The sequence below is a fragment of the Salvelinus sp. IW2-2015 genome, linkage group LG32 (assembly GCF_002910315.2).
Source record: "Salvelinus sp. IW2-2015 linkage group LG32, ASM291031v2, whole genome shotgun sequence".
Classification (NCBI taxonomy): Eukaryota; Metazoa; Chordata; class Actinopteri; order Salmoniformes; family Salmonidae; genus Salvelinus; species Salvelinus sp. IW2-2015.
In genome coordinates this window covers 3,800,316-3,819,980 of record NC_036871.1, presented here as the reverse complement: position 1 = coordinate 3,819,980, position 19,665 = coordinate 3,800,316, and the positions used below count along the sequence as shown (strand labels likewise).

The following is a 19,665-nucleotide window of genomic DNA, read 5'->3' as shown; positions in this document are numbered from 1 at the left end:
TGGCCAAATGGTGGTGATATAAATAACATTTGACTTTGATCTAATTTTACCTAGCGTCTCGGAATTTGGTACGTAGGTTCCATTCTATCCAGGGAACAAATGTGCCTCTAGGACCAATGACCTCACCTCACTTGAAAATAGTGTAAATCGTGCATCTCTTCAGACACCGCTACACCGATTTCCCCCGAAACGTGGTGTACAGCATCTATAGACCAAGATCTTTATATGTAACATGAATTAAGTTGATATCTTAAACAACATGGATGCTCTTGAAGGGTTGGAGCCCCCTTCTGGCTATGCATCTCAATGCTCTCCAATATTTCCTGAAGTGTGAACTTGTCCACTACGCACATATATTTAAACGTATAAGATTGGCGTAAGGGAGAGACCAGAAAACTCGAGATCCAGACCCAGACCAACACTTGACCTCTTTAGACCCAGTCCAAGAACCAGTGCATCAAGACCATGACTAGACCAATACCAGTTTAAATGGGGAAAAACTAGATCCAGAGTTAGACCCAGACCAACCAAAGACTAAGGTACTGTACAGTAAATTTGAGTATAGTTCAGTACTGTACAGTGCAGTAAAATAAGGCACAGTAACGTAGAGTACAGTACAGTACAATAGTTCAGTATAGTAGAGTTCAATACATTAGAGTAGAGCACTGTAGAGTACAGCACAATATAATACATCTCAATACACTATTTTCAGAAGGGTACACTTGTCCACTACCCACATGGGGGTCCTCTGTAGCTCAGTTGTTAGAGCATGACGCTTGAACCCCGGGAACATCGCTGCTTGCAGCTAATGTTAAGGTGTTCGTCAGAGAAGCTGGTGAAACCCTATTGTTTTTCTTGGCGTTCTTTATTACTATACAGGGTTCTTCCTCCAAGGAAAATAACATGCAATAACATGCAATTGGCATGATGGTAAAGGCTCATGGGCCACACCCTCTCATGCAATGCCATGCCAATTGGCCACATGGTGGCGCTATAACAAGTGATTCAAAATGCAAACTTTGAAAGTTTGAGAGTCCTGAAATTGTGTATATATAGGTACCTCTAACCACAAGGAACAAATTTGCCTCAAGGATCCATAAAGTCGGCCATGATGGATTTTCCCCCACTTAGAATTTTGTCAAAAACACTTAAAACGCTACTCCTCTGGCACTGAATTACCAATCTGCACGAAACGTAATATTTGGCCTCTATGGACCAATGTCTTTCAACGCACCATTTTTCAGGCTAGTATGTCAAACAACATCGCCACTATTGACCAATAAACATGTGCATGGTCTGCACTTAAATGCAAATAAATCAGTCACAGATATTTGTATAGTAACAACTTGGTACACGTTGCAAACACTGTCAAGACTCAACATATGCAAGAACATTCATATCAATCATATTGTGACGCTATAACAGGCACATTTTATATCTCTTGATCTGTTTGACCCAGACTGATGAAATTCTCAGGGATATGAGTCCAGCTAACCTGTAAACTTATTCACAGTTCAGTAAAGTATCTTTTTGAATTTTTGGGGATGAGCCCTGCATAGTTAAGGGGGTATTTTCTCCACTGAGATTCTCCCACGTGTTTTTTAGTCACACACTGTTGGGAGGTGCCGTGGTCCAGCCAAGCTCCTCGTGTATCTTGCAGCTATTAGAAGATATAGTGAGTAAGTGTAGTTTGTTGATGACATAAGCAGGTAACATGGTGAGAAATATTTCATTCTTCACATGGTTTTCATGCTCATGCTTTCAAACTTGTCAAAACATCAGACAATGTCTATGTTCGGGCATGGTTTTCCCCATACTATTTTGTTATTTTCAGCACTCCCTCGTTTATCTTGCGATCTGCCTCTTCTCATTACCTTCCTAAACCTCTCTTTCGCTGTCTCTTCGTTTATCATGGGGCACTTACACCTACGGTGTATCTCACAAGTTAGCAATCAATTAACAGATTTCTTTGTGATTTTTGAGATAGATAGAGAGGCGAGAAACAGGTGGTTTTCCAGTTACCTTAGTCTCCTGTGACAATCAACCTTTAATAATTGTTCTCGACAGATGATTGAGTGAAAGGTCTCTTTCAAAGCTGCAGTCGTGTTCTTGCTAAGTCCAATTATCTCTTTGCCTAATACAATCTTTGTTAGACAAAATAACTCACACATTTCCTGTTGATAGAGCAAGATATTACGGCTTCATACRGTCGGCGGATCTAGGATCGGCTTTGCCTTTTAGATCATAATGAATACGTTTATATGGACAAGGGTGATCCTAGATCAGCACTCCTAATATGAGATGTTTCATCAATATGGGCCCTGAGTTTCTCTCTCTGAAGGTCATTATGAATGTCGAAAGGTATAGAAGGCATGGATATATTACATTTTCTACATGGTTCAGTGCTGTTTTGCGCAAGGGAAGAAAATGTTACCCATTATGTGTTACACAGCAGCAGGCTGACATTTCTCCATTTCTCCTGTTCTCTCCTGTTGTGGAGGATACATTGTATGGCAGCAGATGCCTTGCATCGTTGTATTTCTTAAGACCTCTCCCACGTCTTATTCAGACACCCAAAGCTTCTCCCTGCATATCTGTGGCACTTGTACTGCGTTCCAAATGGCACCTTATTCCCAATGTAGCGCCCATAGACCTCTGTACAAGAGTAGTGCACTATGTAGGGTATAGGGTGCCATTTTGGACGAGGACTAGGATTAGTCCACTGCTGCACAGCCTCAAACGAGACGATATTTTGGGCCAACTAAGCCGTTTCCCTTGGGGGTCCTTCCGTCATGGGTGAGGGGGCAGATGGATACGTGGAGAGCCAGAAGAGAGAATGTGGAAACGGAAAAAGAAAACATTTTAAATAGGGAATTATTAACAACTAATGCACTTTTGACGCTTGAGTCACACTGGGAGAGAAGAGCAAGGACTCACGCTAAGCTGTACCAAAGGCACTGAAGCACTGTGATGTTTCATAGTTTTGTTGTTGTTGTTCGCATTCAAAACAATGGTATTTGTCCTGATTTGTGCCCCTTTTTAATTGCGCAGAACGTCACAACGTTTTGCAACGGAAAACAAAAACAAGGTTTCTCTTATTGGACAAGTTCAGGAAGTAACTCCCGATTCCAAACATGTTCTTACTACTTGACACAGCCCTGTTTTCTGCTCAGTCATTTTTGACTGACATATGTCTGCACTGCTTTGAATTTATGCCCACCACACACAAAGTATTGTTATTTAACCTGGATAAGACTAAACAAAAATTAAGCACACTCATGTGGATCAATAATTGTAATAAGGCAAGCTTGGAGGTTCAATACTTTTCTGTAATCTTGAGGCAATCTCACGAATTTTGGCAGAGCTCCTCAAACGATGACAGCAGCTGTTCCAGAGGTCTCTTGGGGCTCTGTGCAGTCAATATACTGTACCGTTGTTCGCTCTGCCTCATAATGCTGGAACCATAAATAGATAAACCATAAATAGAGAGGTCACGTAAGGTCCTCTGACTCATATCGGGAGAGGCCCACAATTTGCAAAACGTATGATATGTTACAAATTTGTTCTGGCTAACTTTAGCTAGGTGGCTAACGTTAGCTAGGCTAGGGGTTAAGGTTAGGGTTAAAAGGGAGTTAGGTTAAAGGGTTAAGGTTAGGGGTAGGGTTAGCTAAAAGTGTTAAGGTAAGGGTTTGTGGAAACGTTAGTTAACATGCAAAGTAGTTGCAAGTAGCTAAAAAGTAGTTGAAAAGTTACTAAAATGCTAAAGTGGTCCTTGATGAGATTTGAACACGCAACCTTTGGGTTGCTGGACGTTCCCGATATATACACTGCTCAAAAAAATTAAGGGAACACTTAAACAACACAATGTAACTCCAAGTCAATCACACTTCTGTGAATTGAAAAAGCCCATTTCAGAATGGTGAAAATGTGCCCAGGGAATGGCTTTTTGGGGGACAAGAACAGTGGACTGCCATATTCAAAGCCATTTGGCAGTATTGGTTACAGTGATTGGAAACACATGAATGACTGCTTATTTGAGCATGAAGGATCTGAATGGCATAGAATAACAAAAGTTGCTTGCCTACATTATCCAGACAGCGGATAAGGGAGCATTAGACTTCAGGGGTCATAGTGAAACATTAGGGCGTCCTGACAATAGAAATGATTTGGGTATGGTAATAAGCCAGTGTGATCCTTTGTTAAAAGCACATTTAGAGAAATACATAAATGCCGGCAAAGGAAATCCCTCTTACCTCTGTAGGGATCTGCAAGGAATTTATTGAACTGATGGGACAGAAGGGGGTGAATGAAATGATCAGTCAATTAAAGACATTGAAATACTTTTCGATCAATGTGGATTCCATTCCAAATGTGGTATGAGCGTTTTCTCAGATTTCTGCCCACCAGTACCATTCCTTTATTGGGGGTGTCTTGCTAATTGCCTATAATTTCCACCTTTTGTCTATTCCATTTGCACAACAGCATGTGAAATTTATTGTCAATCAGTGTTGCTTCCTAAGTGGACAGTTTGATTTCACAGAAGTGTGATTGACTTGGAGTTACATTGTGTTGTTTAAGTGTTCCCTTTATTTTTTTGAGCAGTGTACCTTCCCATCCACCCCGACCAACCACTCTCATTTTGTTTTTTCCTTAAGTGTCCTTCTGTCTTATGTAACCGTTCCAAACGTAACATATTATACTCATTTGAGTGTCCCTGATTTATGTTTACTATGTTACATCTAGTTTGAGACCAGGCTGCATTACACCTCAGTGATAATTCACATCTAACATTTTTAGGCAGCCAACATATTGATGACCATAAAGTAATCTATTATTGGCAGTGTCTGTGTCTCAATCTGTCCCCTGCATTCTGGCTGACATAGTCTGTAATTGTGGTGATCGGCGAGTGTTGACTGGCACCCATTCAGCTGAAGTACATCGGAGGTCGCTTGACTCACTATGTCAAACACTGTATTTTTCCTTACAAGGGCCAAGTCTGCTGCATTTGACAGAGGTGATCTCACTCTCTTCCCTTGTCATTTGGTACCATTCCTATTCCTCATGGACATGGTTTGAGGGTGGAGTGGAGAMAATTGACAGTATAATGGTGGTTAATTCTTCACAGCCTAAAAACAGCCTAAGAAGACACAGATTAAATGTAGGGTATTTACCATATTAATGGAATGATAGCATTTATGATTGAATGAAAATACCATAGCGATTGATCAATAGAAAGCCTAATGCCGCAAGCAAATACCATGTAAATGATAATGTATTGGATAGTGGATAATTATTTAATTGTTTCAAGATTGTATGGATAGCAAAAATGTATCAGTACTGCTCAGAAGGCTTGTACTCTTCAAGATGGATTATGATGATGCAGTACATTAACATCAGAATGTGCATCAATTCATTTCAGTACAGCATGGCCAGGCAGCCAGACAATAACCCCAAGCACACATCAAAATCTACAAAGAAATGGTTAATTGGCCTCAAAATAAACATTTTGCAATGGCCATCTCAGTCTCCAGACTTGAAACCCATTGGAAACCTGTGGTTTGAATTGAAAAGCGCAGACGAARGATATCAAGAATCTGGAAGGATTCTGTATGGAGGAATGGTCTAAGATCCCTCCCAATCTGTTCCAAATGGTCTAAGATCCCTCTCAATGGTCTAAGATCCCTCCCAACTCATAAAACACTTTAAAAAAGGCTCAGTGTCGTTATCCTCGCAAGGTGATGTGTTGAAACAGGGGTGTCAATAATTCTGATCCCATCCCTTTTAAGATTTTTTTTATTACTTGTTTAACAAAATCTCTTTATCTGAGAAATTGTATTAGTATAAAATAATAGAATTTTCAAATTCTTTTGAGCGTACAATATAGCTCAGAATTTAAAATTATTTATTTTATATAGTAATTTTACCCCACTGTAGACAGAGGAGAGGAGAGGGAGCCCAGCCACTGAATCTATCAGTGGCTGGGCTCATTATAAAATATGTCGATGAGAATGGGCCCAGCACTAAATATTCTGCTTGTAGTCTCATTGATTTTGCATGATGGATTATTTTCTCAGTTCAAATATGGAAAATTGGGCATAATGTTCAATTGATCTACCGCATATCTCGCCCATTCATCTTAGGCCAAAACTGCCATGTTGCTAAATCAAGGCCTTAAGTGAGGCCTGTCGCGTGCAATTTGTGACACTACAGTTAAATGAGTGCACAGGGTCCTTGTGGAATGTTTATATTCATACAACAATAGGTATTCAACTGTTGGTGAATTTTAGATATAAAAGAGTAGTATATCCGGTCCAAAATAAACTGTGTATTAAGTCAATGCCAACGTTTGGCTGACGCATGCAATCCGTGACATTACAGTTGACTGAGTATGCACGGGGGCCTTGTGACACGTTCATAATCACTATATAATAACATGCATTCAACCGTCGGTTAATTTGACACGTGTTAGATTAGTACCGGTATTCAAGCACCCATGCTCACAAACACAAAGGAAGTCCTCATTCATGTCATATATTTTTGTGCCAAACTTTATTATTTTCTGTTCAGCGCTTGTACAAATTCATTTAACTGTATTTACTGTGTGCAAAATGGATAGTAGAACAAAGAATTACCGAACAATACTCCTGAAGGTTTCTTTACAATGCTATATGGTATATGATGAACGTATGGTCATGTCAGACAAGAGATAGCGTCTGCCACGCTTATAGAAAACTTCTCATGGCCTGACAACTAACACTGAGGATGATTAGTCATTGTGTTTCCGCTTGATAAAGTTGTGACTGTACCGGACATGTTTTTAGCTACTTTCTCAAAGCTGTCATATTGATCCTGTAGGCCTGCCATATAATGCCTCAGTGAACTAACCAAATCAACAGCGTTGCACAAGTCCAGGTCAACTGCCTGCAGTGTAGTACTTGTGTTCTGAACTCGCATAAGAATGTTATTCCACATATTGCACTGAAAAGCAATCTTGAGTTTCTACATTTCTTGTTTAGCGCCCTGGCTTCATCACTAGAAGTGAAATGCTGGTTAGTCTCGTCAGATATTTTGTTTGGAGACGCCTGTATAAAGTATAGTTCAGACACAGTCCGCTAATTGCTTGTGCTGACCACCTTGTATTAGAGAATTCAGTCTCAATCCATTTATTTACATTTGGCTGTAACCCCACAGTAATTGTCTGCCAGCATGAAACGGCTTTTGAGCAATAATTAAAAAGATGATGTACTAAGGTGAAGAACTCCTCCGTCTCAACGCAACAGTTAAAACCACCAAATTGAGGGTGTGGGCAGCGCATGGTACCCACTCAAACAAAGGGTAATCTCTCTCAGGTGCTACTGAAGACTCCTGACATATTGCTAGCATTATCATAACATTGTCCTCTTCAGTTGTTTATGTGTAACGATTGTTCTCCTCGTCTGAGGAGGAGCAGGGATCGGACCAAAACGCTGCTGGTGATGAATACATGTTGATTTATTAAACAAGACGAACACGAAGCACACTTGAATAACTACAAAACAACAAAACGACGTAGACAGACCTGAACATGAGAACTTATAGAACACAAAGAACGCACGAACAGGAACCGACTAAACAAACGAAACAGTCCCGTGTGGTAACAACACTGACACGGAAGACAAACACCCACAAAACACACGTAAACCCAGGCTGCCTAAGTATGATTCTCAATCAGGGACAACGATTGACAGCTGCCTCTGATTGAGAATCATACCAGGCCGAACACAAAATCCCAACATAGAAAATCACACAGACACCCCACCCAACACACGCCCTGACCATACTAAATAAATACAAAACAAGGGAAAACAGGTCAGGAACGTGACATTATGTCAATGTCCATCTCTCGTAAAACAGCTTCACTCAATTACAAAGGGCTTCTCCTGTATGGCTAGTAGTGGGCAGAAATCTGAGAAAACGCTCATACCACATGATGAATGTAAGTTGGTCTACATGCAACATTTGGAATGGAATCCACATTGATTGAAAAGTATTTCAATGTCTTTAATTGACTGATCATTTCATTCACCCCCTTCTGTCCCATCAGTTCAATAAATTCCTTGCAGATCCCTACAGAGGTAAGAGGGATTTCCTTTGCCGGCATTTATGTATTTCTCTAAATGTGCTTTTAACAAAGGATCACACTGGCTTATTACCATACCCAAATCATTTMTATTGTCAGGACGCCCTAATGTTTCACTATGACCCCTGAAGTCTAATGCTCCCTTATCCGCTGTCTGGATAATGTAGGCAAGCAACTTTTGTTATTCTATGCCATTCAGATCCTTCATGCTCAAATAAGCAGTCATTCGTGTGTTTCCAATCACTGTAACCAATACTGCCAAATGGCTTTGAATATGGCAGTCCACTGTTCTTGTCYCCCAAAAGTCGGCAAGCAAAACAAAACACACTACCTTTCGAGAGAGAGAGAGTACAAAAGCCATTCCCTGGGCACATTTTCACCATTCTGAAATGGGCTTTTTAAAAGTGTTGTTTCTGGTGTTTGTTTTGACGTTCTGATGCTGATAAGTCAGCGTTTTTCTTTTCTGGCACAATTCTGGTCCCTTCTTAGTACGCAGACTGTCATCAAGTTTACCACAACGAGCTGGGTCAGTGATGTAGGAGTCCTCCTCGCTGACAGCAGCAGTTGAGGCACATGTGGCAGGGGCAGTTGGAGGTTTCTTCTGCACGCTCTTCTCTGCTACCAGGCTAGTTGTGGTGGCTGCTGCCGGCGGTGGCGTAGTGTGGTGGTCCTGTATAGCAGCTGATATAGCGAGAATGAGGCTTGTTTAGAAAGTTGTTGCCTCGCCAGTAGGCTTATCTTGCTCCTCTGCTGTCTGGTCAACTGCTGGCGGTGTGATTGGGAGCTGGTCCACATGATTCAGGCTACCTGCTAGCCCAGTTGCTGTTGTTGCTAATGTTAGCCCATCAGCATCATTCAACAGCAGTGGCTGTTGAACTCTGTTGAGAGGAACTGGAAGCTGGCTTACTGAAATATCCAGTTAGTTTTGGTTAAAAATGTTTTTGCATACCTTGGTCCCGGAACTCTTTCAGCCTCTGTCTTTTTTTTCTTTTGAACTGGCTCAGCTCGCTACAGTGTACATGACTTTGAGGAACATCAAAGGTAGCCACCAAATTACGACTATTAGACACAGCTAACCCATTGCGCCAGAGACAATTAATCAGTTATTACAATTCCAAATATGGACAACAACTTTATTTGGACTATAGAATAATAGTGAAGACATCAAAACTATGAAATAACACACAAAAAAAAGTGTTAAACAAATCAAAATATGTCTTATATTTGAGATTCTTCAAAGTAGCCACCCTTTGCCTTGACAGCTTTGTACATTCTCGTCTGGGTCGTCCGGGTTAGGGGAGGGTTTAGCTGGCGGGGATGTCCTAGTCCCATCGCGCTCTAGTGACTCCTGTGGCGGGCCGGGTTCATGCACGCTGACATGGTCGCCAGTTGAACGGTGTTTTTTCCGACACATTGGTGCAGCTGGCTTCCGGGTTAAGCGAGCAGTGTGTCAAGAAGCAGTGCGACTTGGCAGGATTTTGTTTCAGAGGACACATGGCTCTCGACCTTCGCCTCTACCGAGTTTCAGTGATATGACAACACTATAACTACAATAGGATATCACGAAATTGGGGAGAAAAAGAGGTAAAAAATATATATGATAATAATAAAACGTAAAATAATAAAGGCCTGCTCCTTAACAAGCAACACAGTTCTGGGCTTTCCACCCACTGGGTCGATGTGAGCACTTTTCTCTGATGGATCACATAGCTGTCCATTTKAGTTCAGTTTTAGTAGGCACAATCTTAGTTACAACACCCCATCTCATCTCTCTCTCACACACACACACACCAGTTGTAAGTAAAGAAATGTGCGCTATGTTAGCAATGGCCTATTCCTAAGCGCTTGAGTTTCAAGTTTCTACCGATCTGCGTGCAAGTTCTGATTATCGTGTGCTCATTTTTATCGAACAGTTTCATCTCAATAGTAGCGTTTTAATTTCTCAAAATCATTTTAACTTGGTTATATATTACAAAAGGGAATTTGATAATCTAAACATTTAAATCCCACTAATACGAGAGCACCAGCCTTTGCCATATGGACACATTGAATCACAGTGAACCATTGGCGGCTAAATAAATGAGACAGCCTAGGCCAATATAGGGGTAGTCCTGTAACTTATTTTGTCGACTAAATAAAAATATATAAATCCTGAAAAAATCCTGAWGGAAATGCAGGTTATTTCATCTCTCTATAGATACTACGCCTTTCTGCCTCCCTTTTTATCTGTCTTACTAGGTCCAGCCCAATGACAGTATATATGAAGGTCTGGTAAGCTATTGCTTGTGAACTTGTGGTGTCTATTATTTATCGAATCAATTAACTATATTTAATTGTTACCCAATTAAATTAATCATGTAACAATTAACTCATTCAGAATTTGGGGCACCACGGAAGATGATGTTTATAGAGTTACCATCGAATTAAACTCTAAAAGATATAAGTTATATATCGATAACAGTCACTTATTAATCGCCTCATATCAGTCTCATTCTGAAAGCCGCATACTCCCTGGATCCGCAAGAACCCCAGCTTTACTTATGATTCAGCACTACACAAAATCAGTTTAATTATTTATTTACTAGCTAACTAGATAATAACAAAGAATAACATAAACACTTAACACATGAGAAAAAGTCCCTAGCCGACTAACAGCATGCCTGCTTGGTTACCACAAGAGGGAGTGGTAGATGAGGAGAGGGAGAGACAAAGAGAGAGTCAAACCTATCGTTGATACATTTGGAAACTACCCTCAAAGTAATAATTTACTCTGCACACGAACCAAGAGATCATGAATGTATTTATGTGTAGATGTCTTTGTTCTTCGTCTCTGTTGAAACCAATCAATCCATCTATGGGGAAGTTGTAGTGTCCCGCTTCAGTGTAAGGCTCTAATTGTCCACCAGAGGTCACAATGTCCTTCTTCTTAGTTGTCTTTGTCTTGTAGTGGAGTGTTCACATATAACAGATACTCTGTGATTGTCTGTGATGGGATTTTGTCCTTCCCACCTCATGTCTTTAGTCAAAGTTCTAGGACCACTTTTATATGGCCAGCTGCAGAATGGCAATGTTAAGGTCTACTCTTCTTCACTTGTGTGGAGATTCAAAGTTCTAACCATTTTCAGCCATGTAGACACAGCTACATGTTTTCTGGTCTAAATGAATTATTCAGTGTTCAACTCCCGACCACTTTACAGGCCAGTAGCAACCTGGCAATGTTTGGTCTGGTAGGTGAGGCTTCTCATTTAGTGTTGAGAGTTTGGGTTTCCAACCATTTCAAAGTGTGGACCACGGTCTCACGTCTTCTGGTATCTTAATTCTTAGCGAGTCCTTTTTAAGCACTCTGGTCGGAAAGGGAGGTTGCATCATACTGACACGCTCTTCTGACCTCATTCGGGGCGTGGCTACTTAATGTGCAAAGGACATGAAAAGCCATTCACTCATTAGAAAACCAAAATCACATTCCTATCGTAACAAAATAGTTGAATCGTTCTTCATATTGTATTCATAATTTATTGGATGGAAACTTGACAGCCAAAGGGGTTTTCCTTCCTAAGTTACAGTATTTTGTATATACAGTTTTTAATACCGTCACAGAATGACAAGCAATATGACAATATTATTCTTTAGATACCCACTGACCATTCCTATCTTAGAAATATTGTTCCAGTATTCACTTTTCGGGTGTTATGGTTTTGGCAGCAAAAGTCTTCTGGGGGACAAAGGCATTCCTTTGATTGATACTGAAGAGCAGGAGGGAGATTCCCTTCCTCCCTGATTTATGACAGTCTTAATTAAGCTGTCAAAACCGTCCCAGCCCCCCCTTTCCTCTTCTGTGGGTGAGAGGAGTCTGGTCATCGTCGGCCATTTGCAAATCTGATCTGAGGCCTTGGACCCTCAGCCAGGAGTCATGACACTTGCAACATTGTATCAACTAACCTATTCCTGGCCCTCAGAGTTTACGCACCAGGGAGCTCCGGACAGACACAGCTGTCTTTGTGCAAAGGAATATCTGTTCAGGTAGGCTATTTCCACTGGATATATGAGAGCATGACATTTTGCTCTTTCAGACCCAAGCCTGGTGGTTATCTAGGGGGAGAGTGTTGTAAAGATTTTTCAAATACTGTGAGGAAATATCATTGAGTTAGTGAAATATCATTGACTAACTCATCAACTAACTCGCTGACTGACTAACTGAGAATCTCAATTTATGGTGAGCTCAGACAATCAGACATCCAGTTAACCTATGCTCATGCATGGAAGCTCAATTAACATTAAGCGGATATAGAAACCAGACATGCTCATTGCTGACAATGCTTGCTGACATTGCTCCATGCTGCCCCCGGCAAGATGCTGCCCTGGGAATGGCATCATGCCTGGGGATGAGGTATGGTCCTGACGGCTTCCGTATTTCAGCCTGGCGGTTGCAGCGCTGATGGATGGATTATTAGACATTTGCCTCCCCTGCTTTGCTCACTCACTCTGCAGCGACAGAGGTTATTTTCAACCCTGGGAGTATAGATCCGACGCGGGAGAGGAGGGGATTCTGGCAGGCAGTCACTAACCTGATTGGTGGACTGTGACTGTCTCGGGGAGTGTGTTTGACGGAGATGTGTATGTTGGTGGTTTTGTGTGTTGTGTGTGGGTGTGTCCGTGAATGTGTGACACAGAGATATTCTGTGTGTGTGTGTGTGTATCTGTGAATGTTTGTGTGTGCTGAGTTGAAAGAGGGGACATCTATGTCATAGGGTCTATATGCACACAGCCCACGTAGTCAAGTGCTCAGCAATGGGGTGTTCAGCACGGCATAGTATATTAGTCTTTCAGGTGGTGTGTTGTTCAGTACTTTCAGCTTGCCCTTGAAATTGATAGAGCCTATGGTCCCTCAAACTTTGCTTTTAGAATAYTGTGAGGAAGTTGGTTTATATTGTTTTAGACTCTATTCAATTTTAGGATAAAACTTTTCTAGCATGTCAAAAGATGGCACAGAAGTGGTCAATCAAGTATATAGAAACAGAGGTCCAACCTTGACATGGTTTGGGGGCTGCACTTGGTCCGTTTGCTTTTAGGGGCTGCTGCTTTATGACTGGCATATAATCCTGTTTTATTGCTCAGATAGACATATGCTGTGCCCATAAAAAGGATTTAGCGCTGGCCTGCCCAGGGTAAGCAACTTGTGGGAGCAGCCGACTATTACCTATTAAGTGCACTTCTTTTGACCAAGGCCCATAGGGCTCTGACCAAAAGTAGTGCACTCTAAAGGGGTTAGGGTGACATTTGGGATCGCACCACTGTTAAACCCTGATATTTACAGCATATTTGGCCACTCCAAATCTCTGTGCTCATGTTTGTCTGTGTGTTTATCTCTGTGTTGTTTACATTCTAACAACATGAGCAGGCCAATTACATATTTTAAAAGTATAAATCTTGAAAATCTCATGAAGTAATTTGTGAATACCTCAAAGGAGTCCATTTAAGGTTGATAGAGATCTTTTTGATTTGTCAAGATCTGAATTCAACATGAAATAACCTTAAATCAACCAGAAATCAACTTGAATTCCACCGGAAATAACCTTAACTTAGGACTGTAATGACTAACACCTTTTCTAGATAGCACCACACTCGATGAACAGCTAGCTGTGCTCAGTACAAGTGCAGTACTCGCTGCAGTACAAGTGATTAAAACCTAATCAGTTGAAGATATTAATAAAACTAATGTAGCGGATCATCCGCCCCCATCTTAAATGTAATTTTCTAGACAATACCAGAACTGTAGTTTCAGGCTAAAGGCGGGGAAAATACAACGAGGGTGTCTTATATGCCTTGGCTGAAAACACAATGAATAACATGGGCCTATTGTAATACAGATAGTATCGCTCTTTATCAATCGACTCCATTCCTTTCTCCACCCCCACTGGCTCTTTATCGCTCTATCCATCAAATTGTTTCTCGGAGCTAAGCTTGCCTCCAACGGTTGTGTTGATGTGTTTAGGGGGCCTAATGCCACACAGGTGGCAGACAATGTTTCCCTATCATTACCAGTATGTTTTGGTCTACGACCCAAAATTATGAAAAATCTTTTCTAATATAGCACAAATGTCCTGTACTGTAAAAATTACACAGTGGTCCTGGACATGTGATGCCTCTGTCGTTTTGTCCATCTTGGCTCAAGGTTTGACAAAGAATGTCTCCACAATGATATTCATTGACAGACCATTTTTACTTTGTCTACTAATGATTAACCCTCAGCTATATTGATCCTCTGCCCTTTGTTGATGGTGATGGTGACTGTCCCTCTCTGTCTCTCCCTCTCTCAAAACAGTGCTAGTCCTGTTGATCGTCACCATGCGACGGAGGAAGAAAGAGCCCCTGATCCTGGACGAGGAGCGTGACGTGCGCGAGAACATTGTGCGCTACGACGACGAGGGCGGCGGCGAGGAGGACACAGAGGCCTTCGACATGGTCGCTCTCCGCAACCTGAAACTGGTCCGTGAGAGCGGTGGCAAGACCCGCCGTGATGTCACCCCGGAAGTGCCCMCCCTCTTCTTGTCTTCCCGGCCACCGCCAGACAACGGCATCTTCCGCGACTTTATCTGGGACCGGCTGAAGGAGGCCGACGTGGACCCGTCGGCACCGCCCTACGACTCGCTGCAGACATATGCCTTCGAGGGCAGTGGCTCGGCCGCAGAGTCCCTCAGCTCACTGGATTCCCTGAGCACGGACTCGGAACAGAACTACGACTACCTCAGCGACTGGGGGCCGCGATTCAAGAAGCTAGCAGACCTCTACGGCCACAGCGATGACGGTAACCTCTTCGCCTCTTAGCCCTCGGTTGAGCCTGCCAAACTGTTGGCAAGGACAATCTAACAAATGAGGGAAGGAAACTGAAGAATATAAAGAAGGATACAAAAAAGCGAATGTGAGATGACGAGTCGAAAATGCTGTACTCAGAGGATATTTGATTGGTGTATATAAATGCATCAATGTCAGTAAAAATAACAAAAAGGATGTTGGTTTTCCATTCAAAATGTTTTTTTGGGGACTGGCAGAATTTTTCAAAGAATGAACTTTGCGAGATTTTGTTAACTAGATTTAATATGATGGAAATTATGCAAAACTTAAGACGTTGGGATGGGCTCCAGACCCTTTGGTAGGACCTCAACGCACAAATTTCCAAACTTTCTCAAGTCACGTGACGTTCAAATGTGAACCAATATCTATGCTCCAGTGTTATTACAACAGTGACATTATCAAGTACTCCATTTCGTGGTCAAATGAAAACAGTGCCACCTTGAACTACTGGCCCTGTAGTCTGTCACAGGGTTCACTGTGATCTGCAATATTTGTTTCAAATGTATATTTATAGAACAGATTCTCAATTTCTTTACTAAACAAGATAACTCCTTATGGATTTTACAGCAGTTTTTTTAACAATGGATTTGATCAATTCAGGCTTACCGTGGTTCGTGTTCAGTAGGGATCACCGTAGCAAAATATTTTGAAGCAGAAAACAGAAATAAGTGTTTCTTATTGGACCAGTAGTCTCTGCCCCCTTTCTTCAATTTGGTGCCTAACGAACATGGCAATGATCTCTCAACCATTTAGAGTATCAGAAATATTACATTCCTATACATTTATGTAGACACCTGCCAGGGATGTCCCTTGTCACACTCAAGTTTTKAATGAACATGCTTTAAGGGTCACAGTGCCGCTGAAGGGTTTATGAAGACTCCCTCCATTGATGCAAGGGAACAAACACCTCTCACTTACATTGCTCCGTTAACAACTTGACACACAGCATGACGCTAAGAGCAGAAGCGTAACATTGTTCCCCTAGGTCTAAATTGAATGCAGCGTATTGGTATCTCCAACATTCAAAGCTGTTGTGATGTTTGTTTTATGTATCCTATGAGGTGTTCTAGCTACCATGTTGGTTTAAACTGTGTTTTTTTAATGGAAACAGCTATAGCAGCATGGGAAAATACAGTTAACAATGTGTTGAAGAACATTTACAGCAAAACTTCGGGCATTTGTAAAAACACCAAGCCAAGGAGAATGTCAATTGCTATTTCACATACAGTGAGTATAAATGTATGAAGTCAGATTAGTTTGAAATAGACACTTAACTTGCAAAATAAGAAATATGCATACATCATGCTGCTTAAAACATATTTTGTGAGAGGGAAATGCAAGGAAAAGCAGCTGGAAAAGCTTTTGATTGAGAGCTCTTTAGGTTTATATGAACATATTGGTATATATGCAGAAACATACATACAATGCAATGTCAATACAATGTAAAAGATACATGACAGCCCTTCTGAAGCTGATGACCATATCCTTGGTTTTATTTTCATTCACATACAGGCAGTTGGTTTTCCCCATTGGGCCACTGCATATACTGCTGCATGTGTTTGGCCAGGTAGCTTGCCAGGGAGCAAAAATCTGAATGTGAGGTCATCAGCCTACTTGACAGGATGGATGCTCTTTGGGAGGCTGGAGTCTATGGTGATCATGCATAGCACAAACAATAGGTGGAGAGAGCATGCCACCCTGGGGAACTACAGCTGGGACTGGCTGTGAGTCGGTGAGGTCGAGAACATGCCTTTGTCTGCTTGCGGTTGCCCAGTTCGCTCTTGATGGAGATCCATAGTGAGGGGGTCACCCCGTGCTCCACTAGAGTTAGTAAGAGATGGCTATGGTTTAGGGTGTCAAATGCTCTGGAAAAGTTTATGAAGGTTACATGAACATCCTGCTTTGGCAATTCATTTGATGCGTTGTGCCAGAGCAGACACTGTTGACCTGTTCTTCACAAAGCCATGTTGTGAGGAGTTGATGTTATGAGCAGTCTCCTTCTACGGTATGTTGTGTTCAATTGCTCATAGATTTTTCCCATGGAGCTGAGGAGAGAGATTTACCTGTAGTCTTGGAGGAAGATGGGGTTGCTCTTTTTAGGCACAGCACAGATGGACTTTTTCCATTGAGAGTGGGAAGTAGCTGTGTTCCATAGATAAGTTGAAGATGTCGCACAGTACTGGTGCAAGCTCCTTACAGTACGTTTTAGGAACCAGAGAGGGATCTCGTCGGGCCTGCAGACTTCTGCCCATTCAGCCGCTTCAGATGGGTTTTGATCTGGCCAATGTTGAAACTGGGGGGACAGACGTTTGTAAGCTTGTTTTCAACAGCCTCAATTTCAGGGATCATGCATGTTGTACCTTCCCATACATATAGAATCCTGTTGATTGAGGGCTGAAAGGTTTCCTCTGGTCTCACTCGCACCAATCAAGCTTTTCAATGATTTGTACTAGCCAGCAAAGTTAGATGACTCCAGCTGTTGGACTTCTGCTTGGAAGTACTCTTTCTTGGCATTTTTCACCAGAGCTGCAACTTTCTGCTGAAGCGTCTTGTATTCTGCTTTGTCTTGACTGTGAAAGGCTTTCTGTCTGGATGAGCTGAGGCTGAGTCTGTGTGTGTGTGTGTGGTCATCCATTGCTTGTCTTTGGTGGTCAGTTAGCTTTTTTTGATGGAGAGATTACTATTGAGAGTAATTTTTAGGAAAGAGTTAAGTTCATCTGTCTGCTCTTGGCAATGTTGTGCTGTGTAGACTGATGTGAAACGATCTATATTTAGTGCCATGGAGAGAGCTCTTAGGTTGTCAGAGGAACGGTGTTTGTAGATGTATTGAGCTGGTGATTTAGGGTATTCACCTGCTGACCACAATATGGTCTGGTGATCCGACTCACCTGTCAGTGGTAGATGCTTGGCTTTGGAGTATAGGCCTTTCATGATGGTAAATATGGAGTCTAGCTGATTAGCTCCACATGTAGAGTTTGTTACCACTTGGTTAAGGCCATACCTAGAACAAAGAAAACCATGCTTGAATCTGTTTGTCACCCAGAATCACAAGACCTGGGAGGGTGTATTTGCGTTGCACATGGTCCAAGCACCGCCCTAGATACTCTGAGACCTCGCCTCTTTAGAAGTTGGGGGTGGGATGTAAATGATATCTGTTATAATACAGTTCAGGCCACGGTGAGGCGTGAGAGTTTCGTCCACAGTGAAAAACACTCACAACGAGTGTCCTCAAGTTCACGTAGTCGTTTGTGCCTGATGTTACTGTCAATGTATAGGGTGCATTTATTTTATTTGATGACGGTTCATACATTTGATGCTCATTAGTAGGAGAAAAAGTTATACAATAAATTAAAGCAAGACAGTCCTACATATCCTTTTCATGCTATTGTGTTGACTCAAACCATACAATGCTATTTTAGCTTAAATCCAACAGGTCTAATGATGTACAATGCAGTCCAAAGGCATTTTTCAAGACTTCACATAAACATCTGCTAAGACCCCCTGATAATTTCTTAAATTTAATCTCACAACAATCTTGAGTTATTATCAAATATTGAGGCCATAGAAAAATTGTCGAGTTGATTAAAAACKTATAATATATGTTGTATAATATTATTATATATAATAATTCATTATACTTTTGGCTTGAAGAGTTACCAGAAGATATGTGCCTTCACACTTGGTCCCTTTCAGCCAATTTTCTTTTACTCAGTGTGGTTGACTTTTTGTGCAGTGTGAATTCTCCAAAGGAACTCAGACCCCGAAGCTAACCGAACTGAGACCTCAGACCATCTCGAGTTTGATTCGCTTGAATTCTGCGGTCTGGTTCCTTTTTTAGGGCAATGTTAACACAAAGCTCTCCATGTTCGCTTGTAAATATTCCCACACCACACACTAGGCTACTGCAACACCATTTTCCCTACCATAAACCTTCACATTAGTGCCACAAAAGAGATAATATGATGATGTGCTGTTTTTGGATATTGATTAGCGATTGTCAAGGATGAACATATGTGGAGTTTTGTACCAACACGATGTTCAGATTATTTGTTTGCCATATGTGATCTATAGGCTAAGAAAGCTTCATATGCTGTTTATTCGATTGTGGGGTTTGAATAGTGTGAGAAGACAACAATATTTGGTGAGAATCACAACATATGGTACAAAATCAATACTAGCTCCTAAAGAGAAAGTACATTGGGTGTACACCAAATATTGTTTCAGTCCCGTTTCAAATGATGTTCAGCCTATAAAGACTTCATAATGCCTTCATAAACACTAAATAAATGTGTTACAAATCATCTATAACCGTATGTCATGCTTTATAAAATGTTCATAAATGTGGCATGACTGTGTTATAACTCTACATGTTGAATATGATATAAACATGTGCTTTATAAAGTGTTCTGAAGGGTGGCACACGCTCTAAAGTGGAGTCGTGTAAGTCCCATTACACCCAATCTCGTTCCCAGACACTTCCGTCCAAATCAAAAGTTTTTTTCCACATGTGCCGAATACAACAGGTGTAGACCTTAGTGAAATGCTTACTTACAAGCCCTTAACCAACAATGCAGTTTTAAGATAAATAAGTGTAAAGAAAGTATTTAAAATAAACTGAAGCAAAAAATTAAAAAATTAAAGAAATAAAAAAGTAACAATAACAAGGCTATATACAGGGGGTATCGGTACACAGT

General features: G+C 41.3%; 1 protein-coding gene across 1 annotated transcript in view; it reads left to right on the top strand.

Annotated features, from left to right (window-relative positions):
• Positions 1-19,272, top strand: part of cdh7a (cadherin 7a) — a 171,899-nt gene extending 152,627 nt beyond the window's left edge. The window contains exon 12 of the mRNA XM_023978068.1: positions 14,442-19,272. Within this exon, the coding sequence (XP_023833836.1) occupies positions 14,442-14,944 (503 nt within the window). The 3' untranslated portion in view covers positions 14,945-19,272. The remainder of the gene's footprint in view (positions 1-14,441) is intronic.
• The last annotated feature ends 393 nt before the right edge of the window (positions 19,273-19,665 follow it).